The following is a 14,016-nucleotide window of genomic DNA, read 5'->3' as shown; positions in this document are numbered from 1 at the left end:
CAAAATAAACTTAAATTCTTTATTATACTTACTACTTACCACTTGGGCAGGTGAATTTTTTTAACCAAACACATCTTAACTTATTTTCATCATGTGGTTATGTGCAATGTGAAATGTTAACAGGATCTAAGAAGCAATGAACATAACCATATCCTTCAAAGATCCCATTATTTACAAGTGCTGCTTAAGCCTTTTCATATTAAATGTACTGCTCTTTAGAAAAGCCCATCAAGGCCACCATAAGATTTGACAATGAAGTTCTCTAATTCTGTTACTGAAACAGGATCTTCTGGATTATATGGAAATTTCATTTTCCTTGTTTAAAAACATTTTTACTTTAACCACCATCAGCACACTTAAGGAACACCTAACCACAGCTACCTTATATAGTAACTGTACTATAATGGGGCCTTTGAACAAGAATATTCTAAAATGTCAAGAACAGAAAATATCCACCATGCAGGTCAGAAGTGACAATGCTCATTTTTATAGCTCTCGTTCCTACAAAAAATAAATGAATAAAAATACACACATAAAAAAACTAGACTGAAGCACTGTTAATAATTGATTAAAGTTATCAATATTTAAATTTACTTGTCCATATAATTTGTTTAAAATACATAAAGAAATTATACAAATAAATTTTAAAACAGCCAGATCTACTTCTACCCATTTCTCGGGTTGAAACCTGGTCACCCAGAACAAGTAAAATGACTCAAATGGCATTCCAACTTTAGTTTCTTGCATAAAATAGCCAATAGATCTCAGGGGGGTGGGGGAGGAATCAGGTAATCCTTAGCAACAGCTTTGTTCTTGGTGTTCATCATCTGCTATACCACCAGCAGTTCACTGAGGCTTGACACAAAGCATTCCTTACAACTCCCACCTTGCGAATTATTTGGTCTGGAAAATTACCCAAGGTTAAAAGTCTGATCGTGGTCTAGAAAGTTGAAACCCCTAAAAAGCTATAGCAATGTGGCCTGTCTCTTCCAATCTGGAATCCTCTGCTAGACATTGGTCACTTGCCCACTGACAAAACACCATGTGGCCCAGCAAGGTAAGTTCATGGGCACACTCAGCAAGGGAGGGTTCTCTAAGAGTGGCTCTGGTTGGCCATTTTGGAGCTGGAAATGATACCATGCCTTTACAACATCGGCACCCTTTTCCTTTGTCCCTTCAATGGTATGTTGAGTAAGCCAAATGTGAGGCAGAAGAGATTCTCTAAAATATATCCTATCAACAAATGACTTTTCTTTCAACTCTTCTGATGGATATTTCTACTATTTCCTCACTATTAAATTATAAAATGTTCTATTTAGGCAATTGTCTTTTCCCTAACATTAAATGGAGTATTTTAAGAATTATCAAGAGCTCCCATCTATTCTTAGAAGGTCAGGTCATTTAGTTTATCTACAGTAATCTTTGATGCTCTAGTTAATTAAAATTAAGAGCCCAGTAATGAAACATAAAGAGAGCTTCCAGCCAGAAGAGAGAAGCCCTCTTTAACAGGGTCAACCTGAGCTCTAATGAGCTCCTTCTCTTCCTCAGCTGTGAGACAGAACTCACCTCCTGGATGGTACTGCTTCCCGAGAAGTTCAAGCTGTACTCCCGCTGGACTTCTCGATGGGTGACAATCAGCATGAAGTTCTGATTTAATGACTCCTGCAGGGCACTGAAAGGGTTGAAAGAAAAACAAGGAAATCAGGGACAAGCATGTTCAAGCTTGCTGCACAGCGCGCTCCCGAAGCCTCAGGAGGACCCTAACCTCGACTGCGACATGTCCAGGCACAATGTGAGCATCTTGGCAGTTCTGAGAGGCAAGAAGCCATGCTGAGGATGACCAAGGGGAGCTAACCCGTTAACTCTTTCTTTACCAAAAGGGACAGAGACGCTTGGCTAGAAAGATTTGACCTACAGAAGAAAATTTTAATATAGAGTGCTGGATGCTGTCTCCTTTTTCATTAGCACCAATATTTATCCACCAATGGCTCGGATGGGCAAGAACACTAGAAGTGACAAGTCCAACTTAAATTCAAAGGCAAATACAAAGCACAACTCTGGACCGATCTTGTGAGAAGGGGGTAGAAGAAAAGAAAGAAAATATTGTATCTTACCAATACATAGCATCGAGTTAACAATAATAATTCCAGCTTCCAATGACATCACACTCTAAAATTTACAACAACCATATGAGGGAGCTGATGGGAGTATAATTAGTCCCATTTTACAGATGAGGAAATAAGGCTCAGAAAAGTTACAAGATTTGCCCGAGGCAACATAACTATTAAAAGAGTAAACTAAATCTAAAAGACAAGTTCAGGGACAATTAAATGAGAATCGAGAGCAAAGTGAGATCCCTTTCCCCTAGGAGAAAAGTTGGAACATGTTTTATGAAGGAGGTGGAACCTGAGCTAGAGTCTAGAAGGGAGAGATTTTAAATGAAATTTTTCACATTCATATTCCAACACACTGTCAAAAATATTTACCATACATAAAAATGACTCTGGGCTGTTGCCCAAACCCTTCAAGCATATACTTTCTTCATTGTATGTGAAAAATGCCCTGTATATCTCCATACTTAAGGAATCCTTCCTTTCTTTGTTAATCTCTGACCAGGAGAATATGCTTGGGAAGTGATGGTAAATATGGTATCAACATGAAAGAAGGAAGCAAGTTTGGCATGAATGAGGGAGGGGGTGGTATTTACATGCAAAATATCTGGGGTGAAGAATGGTAAAGAGGAAGAAATGATGAGAAGTCACATTTACTTTGTGATTTAGGGCTATTTGGCATTGTTGAAAATATTTTATTAATATGTTCTTATTTTACAATCTTTCCCCCTCTGCTCCCTTCACATGACCCACAGAATGAACCTTCCTTTTGTAACATAAGCCAAGCAAAATAAATCAACACATTGGCTTGATCTGATGACATATGACTTATTCTGCACTTAAAAGTCCACCATTCCTCTACTAAGAGACAGGAAGGAGGGTATGCTTCAATATGGATTTCTTGAAGGTATAAATGGTAATTGCATTGATCAATTCTAAAACCTTTCCATATATGTTTTCCTATTAGTATGCTCATGGTACAGATTATTCTCCTGGTTGTGCCTACTCTATGTGCCATCACTTCATTCAAGTGTTCTCAAATTTCTCTGAATTCTTTTTTTTTAATTTATGATAAAATGATATTCAATTATATTCATTTGTCAAAATTTTTCTTTGTCATTCTCTAGTTGATCCATATTCACTTTTTTCTAATTATTTACTACAAGAGTGCTGCTATAAATATTTCTGTACAATTGTAAATAAATTTGCATTTGATATATATGTATCCTAGCAGTGGCATCAGTGGTGAAGGATTTGTGTAGTTTAATTTTTTTTTTAAATTAAAAAACCAGACCAGTAGAGATGGTAGAATTGAGGAAAGCAGGACAACCCAGGTCTCTCAAACAACAACTCCAGCAAACACTCAGGAAAAGCACTAGAGCCATTTTTCCAGCCTTGGTCAGCATAGGGAGATGGACAAAAATCTGTGGGCACAGAGAACTTCTAGTTTGGGTAAGAATTTAGAGGCTGAAGATATATTCTATAAGGTCAGCAGATCCATTAAGATAGGGACTGACCCTGTGCTGACCTGGGGCAGCTGTATAGTATGGACCAGGGTTGGGTCACAGAAGCAGAGTGTCCTAGAGGAGATCTGCATCTAAGGAGCTACTGCAAACCAAGGACTGAGGCTATGTACTGAGCAAGGGGCAAGAGTAAAACACGAGCAGTAGCAAACCAGCTCTAATCCTACATAAGGATCTCAGATGGGGCATCTCTGAACCTCTGACTTCTGTTCTTTATTAATGAGAACATTTTTAACAAATGCTTTTGCTCTGGTCTGTCTTGGTTGGAGGTTTGAAGGCAATAAGATCCCATCCTAATTCCGACCATTAACGATGCCCATTAATAATCGGTGGCATTATTCCCAGAAGTCTTTGGGTTCTGGGAGAAGAATATGGTAGCAAGTGAGAAAGGGAAGGCTAAACTGACAATCAGACTATCGAGAGACAGGTCCAGATATACCATGTTGTCATTAGAAATCATATTCTTTCCTTGTAGAGCTGGGATACCTCACTGATATGGAAGGGAAGCATATCCATAAGGCAAAGGACTCCCACAGCATCCAAACATCATCAGAAGTCTTGTTTCCTCTCAAATCAGATCAAGGGGTGAAATGGTTGTGGAAAAGGCAGTTAGAAGGATGTCTTTCACATTATTCCCCTCAGTAGAATAAATATAGTATGAAAGTCATACCAACATGCATATGATGGCACGCTCCTCTTCACTTATGAAAGACAATTACTAGATTCAACATTAAGTCAGGTCTGAGACCTAAGGCTAAATTAAAAGGGTGGGGAGGTCAGACCAAGGTGGAGCACTGGCAGAGGATGAGGCCCAGTGGAGTCTGAGAGAATGTAAACCAGAAGCTAACTTACAGTGGTGCCACCCTGACTGAAATGGATCGACAATTTGCAAAGTTCAGATCAGGAGAGCAATGATCAAACTTTACAATAAATCAGATTATTTGGGGCCACCCAAATTTAGGACTCCAAAATAAGATGGGACTAAGATCCTTAAAGAACATAAACCCAGTATCCAGAGAGAGCAGTCACAAAATCTAACAGAATTAAAAGCAGCACCGAAAAAGGCCCAGTCCCTTTCCAGCTTGGTCCTAAAGTTTTCAAAGCCTGATCCTAACAAAGTTCCAGAAAGCAAGACAGAAAAAATAAGTATGCCAAAAAGCAAATATCCTCATCAATAAAAATTATTATGATGCTAGAATGCCAAAGACACAAGTCCAGAAGAGGCAACACATAAAATCCTCTTTAAATATTTACAAGCAATACCTCAAAGAAAAACACATCCTATACACAAGGTAAAACTAAAACTGCTTGGAGAGAGCAATGCTTTAAAAAACAAAACAAAATTAAAAACTATTTAATTAATGAATGCTAAAGGAAAGAATTGGGAAAAATTGGCAGCATACTAGTATAAAAGGTATAAAACCTCACCTAAGTTTTAAGTAACAGAGTCCTTAAAAATTAGAATGGGTGAAACGGAAGTTAATAACTCCACAGACAACAAAAATATTAAACTAAAGTCAATAGAAAAGGAAAAAGTGGGAAAACATTAGTTATCTCATATCAAAAGCAACTAGCCTAGAAAACAGATCATGGGCAGATGATTTAAGAAGTAGTAGATTTTCCAGAAAGTCATGACCAAAAGAAATTATTATAAGAAATTATTAAAGAAAACTAACCAGATCTCCAAGATAGAAGGCAAAATAAAAATAGAAAGAATTCATTGGTCACCTCCAAAAAGAAATCTCAAAGTATAAATTCCCAAGAATGCTACAGATAAAATACACAACTTCTACATCAGCAAAAATAAGTAGCCAAAAAGAAAGAGTTCAAGTAAAGAAGAGTCACACAACCAGGATCACATAAAATTTAACAGCTATGATTATAAAATGTTTGATTCTTGGAATATAACATTCCAAAAGGCAAAAGGGTTTACAATCAATAATTTATCCAGCAAAACTGAGCATAATCATAAAGAAGAAATATAAAAAAGTTAAATGTGCACATGAAATCCAAAGGAACCTAATAAGGATGACAATAATAAGAAAAAATGACATAAGTGCCCCTGTAAAAGCCTACTGACAACAAGGATCACAGGGGGACAAATAAAATAGAGGACCGAGGTGTAGTTTTATTATGTTTTGATTATCTTAAAAGAGGAATGGAGATAAAAAAAACAACATTGGGGAATAAAGGGAGAGGGGAAGAATAGAACATTTCTCACATAATCCGGGTACACAATTAAAAAACTATAAAAACTAGGGATGGGAGAGCTGGCAACACCTGAACTTCACTTTCAACCAAACTAGTGAAAGGAAAGTAGGACTTGAACAAAAAGTTAAATATAGAAGAATACACAAATTAATAAGGAAATAGGAGGAAATGGGATGGGAAAGGGATGAGAGAGGTTATGGTGGGATGTAGGAATTGGAAGTTTTAAAAATAAAGAAAAGGTAAGAACCTGTGATTGGGATCTGAATGAGAGAAAGAGAAGAGGGGCAGTATTTATATAGCATTTTATTTATAAAGCACTTTACGTACATCATCTAATTTGATTTTCACAACAATTCTGTGAGCTAGATATTATCATTATCCTCTTTTTACATGCTAGGATGAAAGAGGTTAAGTGACTTTTTCAAAGTCTGACAACTATTAACTATCTGAGTCAGGATTTGAATTCAGGCCTTTCTGACTCCAAGTCCTATAAGACTCTACCCAAAGGGAATTTAATATAGAGTATTGGTGAGTCAAATGAGTTATATTTTCATTTAGCTGCCACTTTTTTGTCTTCTAGCTTCGTTTCCTATGAGAATGTCAAGAGGGATTCAATTCAATCTCTCAATGATTTCACATTCAGAAACCTTTAAATGAATATAATTTTTATTGCATTTTGGTTAAAGTTATTTGATATTTATGTTTTTTTCTGAATTTGTTAATGAGTTTCTTAAGCTCAAATTCATGATCCCTTTTTTGTAAAGAGGTCATGTATTACTGAGATAGATACATAAACAGTTCTTTTTATTCTCATTCAGTAATCACCAGAGATCTTTGATAACCAACCTTACAGAAATTCTGTTCATTATTGTTTATTTTTTTGGTTAATTTGTCTAGGTTTCAAGGGGTATTTGTGCCCAACCTGTGGCAGAGCATTCTGAGATCATATCAGTCTGATCAGTCACAGTCAGATGCACTGTAATTTGTCTCAAATATAGTGATGTCATTTTGGTCTTCTTGGATAATAAAGAACAGGATCTCACTAACCATTAAAAATAATAGAAACCACAGGAATAAATAGGCCTTCCCTAAATTTGAATAGTATTTTTTCTAAAACTAAGCATCCTAATTATATATACTAGGAATAAACTAGGTGCCTTTCCAATAAGAACGTTCATTTTCCCAATACTATTTGATGGAGGAAGAAAGAGATTATCAGTTAATAAATATTAAGTACCTACTATGTGTCAGGCCTTATGCTAAATACTAAAAAGGACACATATAAAGAGAAAATGAAACCAGTGATTTATGATACTGGTTATCTATGGGAACCCTAAACAATCAACTAAAAATTTAGTTTTGGCAAAGAAGCTGCATAGAAAATAAATCCACAAAAATCATTATCATTTCTGTATATTACCAATGAAAGATAGCAAGAAGAAATAGAGAAAATAGGAAATTAAATTTCATTTAAATTAACTATAAAATGTATCAAATATTTGGGAATCTGCCTGCCAAGACATAACCAGGAACTATATGAATCATACTATACAAAACTTTTTACAGAAATAAAGGCCCCCCCCCTCTCTGTAAACCCTCTAAGACACTATAAGCTGCATTGGTGGAGTATGTCCTCACCCCCAGGGTTCCACATGCCACTGAATTCATAGAGCCAATTCCTACCCCTGGTTCAATGGCATTCTTATTTTCTGTCTCTGTTTGGCTATCTCTCAGGCCTGGATGGATATTCCCTCCTCTTCTCTGCCTCTTAAAATACCTCATATCAAACAAAGCTCTGCTTAAGCATCTTTTTTCACCTCTCCCAGTCCCCAATTGCTATTACTCTCCACTACCTTATAATTAAGCTTTATCTAATTTGAATAAACTTATATAAGAAAGACAAAATTAATGAAACCACTTTGATTAAACACTTAGATGTACATGTTGCTTCTCCTCCCTGCCCCTTTCCCCAATGTAGTACTGAGTGTGCTAGAATTGTTTCTTGTCCTTGTAACCTTACTTCAGCCCAGTGGCTGGGACAGAAGAAATTCTTGATAGACCTTTGTTGATTTAAGCTGCCAATTATTTTGATTAATTCTTTTGTTGAATCTCTATGATTTAAATAAATCATCAAATCATCTACAAACAGAGATATTCTGCCTCCTATTTGCCTTATTTATTCCCCCAATTTCTTCTTGTTTTACTGCTACAATGCACATTTCCAAAACTGTATCAAATGATAGTAATGGCCACAGACATTTTTCTTCACTTCAGATCTTAATCAAATGGATTTTAGTATTTCTCCAGTACCAAATAACAGGTAGTTCTTGTACTTAAATAAATTCTGTTTATCATATTAAAGAGAAGATAGTAGAACTGAGAAAAGTTTTTAAGCCAAAAAGTCCTGATCTCATCAGCTGACTCTATCACCTCCTACCTATGAATGTTTCTTAGATGCATCATTAGAATGTGGAGTATGTGTGTGTGTGTGTGTGTGTGTGTGTGTGTGTGTGTGTGTGTGTGTGTGTGTGAGAGAGAGAGAGAGAGAGAGAGAGAGAGAGAGAGAGAGAGGCAAGTACATGCTCATGTGCATGGACAAATCTAAAAAATATCAATGAAACTACAATTCTCTGAAAGGTCCATATATTCAATAGAAATGAAAGCTGTAGTTTGCCAAAGACTTTTTTGTTCTTCCTGAATATATTAATATAATCATGTGATTTTTAAAACTGTTATTAATATGGTAAATAATAATAAAAATAAATTATGTTTAAGGTTTTCTAGTAATGAACTATATCCTGGTATTCCTAGTATAAATTCTACTCTGGTAATAAAGAATAATCTTTTCTAAATGCTTTGTGAATATTTTATTCAATAGTTTTACATGTATACACATTAGTGATAATATCTACAGTTTTCTTTCTCTGTTTGATCTTACCACCTGGGTCACACTTGCTCCATTACAATAGCTACAGAGCATCTGAGTCAGATCTCAAACTTGATCCTTTTTTCCCCCCATTAATTTTTATTGGTATGTCCTCTTTCTTATGTCACAACAGTACGCCATGTGTCCTTTCCTTTCTTCTTCCCCTCCACTAGAAAAGGAAATACCTCTTTCTTGTTATATCAAACCTCTAAATAAAAGAGACAGGTGAATCAATCAATAAATGGAAGTCAGTGGGAATGCAATTAAGCAATCAATAAGCTCCGAACTGCCAGGTAATAGGAGGTAATAAATATAACTGAGCAGCTCTTATCAGGTTTGGACTTGACTAAAAGAATTGGCAAACACCAAAATTGAGCCTAAATGTAAGTCCAAAGACTACAGAGATTAGCAGAGTAAGGAAACTGAGTTCATAGGCTCACAGAACATATAAATACAAGTAGTGTCTGAGATCATTTTGTCTAACCAACTTATTTCACAGGCTTGACCTTGAGTAAGTGTCTTCATCTCTTTTGCAAAATTTAATACAAAAACATGTGCCTACCTGGTGTAGTGGATGGAGCTCCAGAATCCTAACCCCTTCTACGTGGTACAGTGGATAGAGCACTGGTCTTGGAGTCAAAAGAACAGGACTGCCTGAAGCTGGATTTGAACTTAGGAAGTTCTCCATGATCCTATGCCCAGCACCTGTGCGCTATGGCTTATGCTTTTGTAGCTGTTCTGTGGCGTTCTCAGGACAACTGTTCTAGTCTCTATTTGCTCTCTCTTTCCTTGTATTCACTTCCCTTTTTTTCTTCCTTCCTTCTTTCCTCCCTCCCTTCCTTCTTAACCTTTCCCTTCCCTTCCCTCTTTCTTCCCTAGTGAACTTCCCTAGCACTGAATCTGGAGTCAGGAAGATGTGGGTTAAAGGTCTTCCTCTGATGCTTCTAAGCCATGTGATTCCTTAACTTCTCCAAACCTTTGTTTCCTCCTCTGTAAAATGGGAATGCTAATAATAGTATCCACTTCTTGGGTTTGTCATAAAGCCCAAAAGAGAAAACATATGAAAAGCACTTTACAATTTCCAAAGTTCTATAGAAATGTTAGCTGGTTTAAAAATATCTCTATTTGGGGCAGCTAGGTGGCGCAGTGGATAAAGCACTGGCCCTGGAGTCAGGAGTACCTGGGTTCAAATCCGGTCTCAGACACTTAATAATTACCTAGCTGTGTGGCCTTGGGTAAGCCACTTAACCCCACTTGCCTTGCAAAAAAAATATATCTCTATTTGTACTACATAGGAAGCAAGCCTAGTCCACTATTTCTACTTATCAATAGTAGTTTCAGCCTCTCTAAAGACAGTGAGCCAAAAGAGCTATATTTTCATTTAGCTGTCACTTTTTTGTCTTCTAGCTTCATGTCCTGTGAGAATATCAAGAGGATTCAATTCAATCTCTCAAAGATTTCACATTCAGAGCTTCAAGTAGGAAGCAAAGGGTCCAAGTCAGCAGACATGCTGGGTGAAGAGATGAGTCCCCAAGGAAGCCAAGAGGAAGAGGTGAGTAGGAATGGGGGACAGTCAGGACAAAGGCAGGGAGTCAGTGATGGAAGGTCTTCCAGGAGGAACAATAAGAAGGCCAGTGTAGCTAGAACACAGGTGGAAAAAAGTCAAATCATAAAAAGACTAGAAAGGTTTAGGAAAGGGCCAAGCTTTCAAAGCTAAACAGATAATTTTTTTACTGGGGATACAAAGACAAAAATTAAAAATTCTTCATTCAACAGCACAATACATTCAATTGGGAGGAAAATGCAATGAATGCCCATAATTAATATCTAACTATACTTTTAACTTTGTAAAACCAAAATAAAAAACTTGACTTTTCGTTTCCATGACCCTGAAGATGCTATTTTTTACTTTTTTTTTTGGCAGGGCAGTTGGGGTTAAGTGACTTGCCCAAGGTCACACAGGTTCTCCTGACTTCAGGGCCAGTACTCTAACCACTGCACAAGCTAGTTGCTGCAATATATACACACAAAATTATAGCACAAACATAAATAAAGCAACTTTCAGGGTTCTGGGTAGGTGTGTGAGCTGAGCTCCAAGGAGAGTTCTGGAGAGTCTTTGAGGTGGGGTGGAGCAGACACAGGGGATGGAATTTGAAAAGGCATGTCAATGGAAGGCCATGGAGGAAGAACAGCAAGCTACCTTTTGAAGAGCACCTCAAAATGTGAGAAGGCAAGGTTACTACTCTTCCCACCTCTTAGAATCTCATGCTTTCCAGGGCAGCTCAAATGTCAACTTCTACAATGAAGTCTTTTCTGACAGTCTCAGTGATTTGTCTGTCCTCCAGACAAATTACTTTCTATTTTACATATTTTTCAAATGATATTTTATTTCATTTTCCCAACTACATGCAGAGTAGATTCAACATTGGTCCATTTGCAAGTTGGAGTTATACATTTTTCTACCATCCGTCCTCCCTCCCCCCTCTCATGGTGGTGAACAATCTGGTAAAAGTTATTTTACATAGCTTTCTACAACTTGTCCTCCCCCACTCCCTATCCAAGTAATCAATCAACAACCTGTAAGTACTTCCTGCAGACCAAGCAGAGTGCTGAAGAACACACACTCTTTGAAGAAACATATTCATTTTTAACTATATTTTTCCAGCACCTAGCACAGATCCTAAAAAGTGTTTAATAAATGTTTGTTAGAAAAACAAATGAAGGACAAGATAAGGCCTTGTTAGTAGAACCTAGAGGCTACTTAAAAGCCTTTCAGAGAAGAGGTCTTGACATTATGTGAATGGAGGGGAAGTTGATGAGAAGAAAGAAGCTGTGAAAGAATGAACAAGATTTGGTAACTGGCTGGAGATGAGAAAGAAGAAAGAGGGAAGAGTCAAGGATACTAGGACCACCTGTGTCATGCCTGCCATCAATGCCAGCCCCTCACTTTATGGCTAAGAAAAGTGAGAGGGACTAAAGAGGGACTGTCATTTGCCCAAATTCATAGAAGTTGAAAGCATTTGAAGCATCTTAAATCCATGGCTCTCTTCCTGTGTCCACCATGCTGTCTCTTAAGACTCTGAAGAGATAAACCTGAGTCAATAGGAAAATCGTGACGTTCTCAACAAAAAACAGGAAGTGTGGAGAAGGACATGGAGAACACAATGAGTTTGGTTTGGATCATACTAAATTTAAGATGCCAATGGGTCATCAGGAAAAGAAGCTTAGCAGGTAGCTGAGGATGTAAGGTCCTCTGATGATTTTGAGGGAGGCTAATATAAAGAAGGATGAAGCTCCAGTGAGTCAAGGGCAGTTAGACAGGTAGGAAGAGAGGCAGGAGAGAGAAATGTTACTGGAGAACACTGTACAGCCTAACAGCAACATGGGGGTGATGATAAACCTTCATGGACTTGCTCATTCCATCAGTGAAACAATCAGGCACAATTTTGGGGTATCTGCGATGGAGAATACTATCTGTATCCAGAGAAAGAATTATGGAGTTTGAACAAAGACCAAAGACTAATTACCTTTAATTAAAAAAAAAAACCATTATCTTATTATGTAATTTTGCTATCTCTTATGCTTTTTTTCTTCCTTAAGGATATGATTTCTCTCTCATCACATTCAACTTAGACCAATGTATACCATGGAAACAATGTAAAGGACTAACAGACTGCCTTCTGTGGTGGGTGGGGGTAGGGAAGCAAGATTAGGGGGAAAATTGTAAAATTCAAAATAAATAAAATCTTACTAGGAAAAAAAAGATAGGTGCAGCAAGTTGGAATTTAACCCTAAAAGAAAGCTTTAAAACAAATCTTAAAGGAACAGCAGAATAAAGAAAAGGTTTGTTAGGATGGAAAAGAGAGAGAGATGTTTTTTTGTCAGAAGAGAAGAAGCCAGTAGATAGGGAAGGATTATCCATCAAAGAGAAGGAATTATGGTACAAGTTTTGGGAGGGGAAAGAAGATGGGATTATGGACAGAAGTAAAGGTGTTGGTTTTCAGAGAAGGGTCATCTCTTTCTCAGAGAATAAAGTAAAGAAAGAGAGACTGGGATTTTTGAGATATTCAGCAGCCAAAATGATGGCACTCATGATTTTCTCAAAGAAGGAGGCAAAGATATCAGCGGTAAAGGAGGTTAGGCTCTAGGAGAGACAAAAAGTTTTGAAACGCTAAGCAGTTTAGAGAAGTAGTCTTTTTTAAAAGTCCATCAAAAGAGGATAAAAGAACATCTTTATGATTTGTTCGGCATTAGAGATAAAATTCAGTTCCTGCATTTAGTTGTCTAGTAAAGGGATACAGGGTTAAGTGATTTGTTCAGGGTCACATAACTAGTATTGGTGGTCAGATTTGAACTCAGGAAGATTATCTTCCTGACTCCAGGCATGGAACTCTTTCTACTGCACACCTAGTTAGGGAGCAAGATGGTGCAATGGATAGAGCACTGGTCCTGCAGTCAGGAGCACCTGAGTTCAAATCTGATCTCTGATACCTACTGTGAGACCTTGGACAAGTCACTTAAACCCGACTGCCTCGCATCCAGGGCCATCTCCAGTCATCCTGATTCATATCTGGTCATTGGACCCAGATGGTTCCAGAGGAGAAAGTGAGGTTGGTGACTTAACACAGCCCCCTCTCACTCAAATTTATTTCATGTGTTTGTCATAGTATCACCTCCCTAAAGTCATAGTTTTCTTTGAGATTGAAGGACAAACATCATCATCAAGGGCATATAACATAAAATGAGCAGGGAACAAAACAGTATCTAAGGATGTATCTGAGAAATGAAATTTGTTAATGAACATTCTTTAAGACTTAACCTAGCATCTGCAACCCCTGGGTATTTGATGATTTATTTAATTCTTTACACTGATGTCCACCTCTGATCCTTTGTGTTGTCATGAAGGTTCCTACAGGGAGTCTGGGGATAAACTTATACAAGGACTGGTCTAGGTCAACAGAGAGCAGCTGAAGGCCAGCTCATTGGCACAGTGGATAGAGGACTAGAGTCAGAAAGACCTGAATTGAAATCTGACCTCAGGTACCTGTGTGTCTTGGGACAAGTCACTTAACCTTACTCAGTTTCAGTTTTTTTCAACTGGAATAATAAGAGGGTTTTGTGAGGAGCAAATGAAACCATACTGGTAAATTATTTAGTGCCTTGAAATTCAGAGCTACTGAAAAAGGCATTTATTTGGTCCTGCTCTCCTATGTGAAGATGAATTGTCTTTTTCAAAAGCTCATGA

The 14,016-nt window shown here is 37.4% G+C and overlaps 1 protein-coding gene across 1 annotated transcript in view; it reads right to left on the bottom strand.

Annotated features, from left to right (window-relative positions):
* LOC141511833 (FAS-associated factor 1-like) overlaps positions 1-14,016 on the bottom strand; it is a 243,903-nt gene that overhangs the window by 50,104 nt on the left and 179,783 nt on the right. The window contains exon 7 of the mRNA XM_074220850.1: positions 1,567-1,672. Coding sequence (XP_074076951.1) covers positions 1,567-1,672 — 106 coding nt within the window. The remainder of the gene's footprint in view (positions 1-1,566; positions 1,673-14,016) is intronic.

This window comes from Macrotis lagotis, chromosome 2, assembly GCF_037893015.1.
Source record: "Macrotis lagotis isolate mMagLag1 chromosome 2, bilby.v1.9.chrom.fasta, whole genome shotgun sequence".
Taxonomy (NCBI): domain Eukaryota; kingdom Metazoa; phylum Chordata; class Mammalia; order Peramelemorphia; family Peramelidae; genus Macrotis; species Macrotis lagotis.
This window is presented reverse-complemented; position numbering and strand designations above follow the sequence as displayed.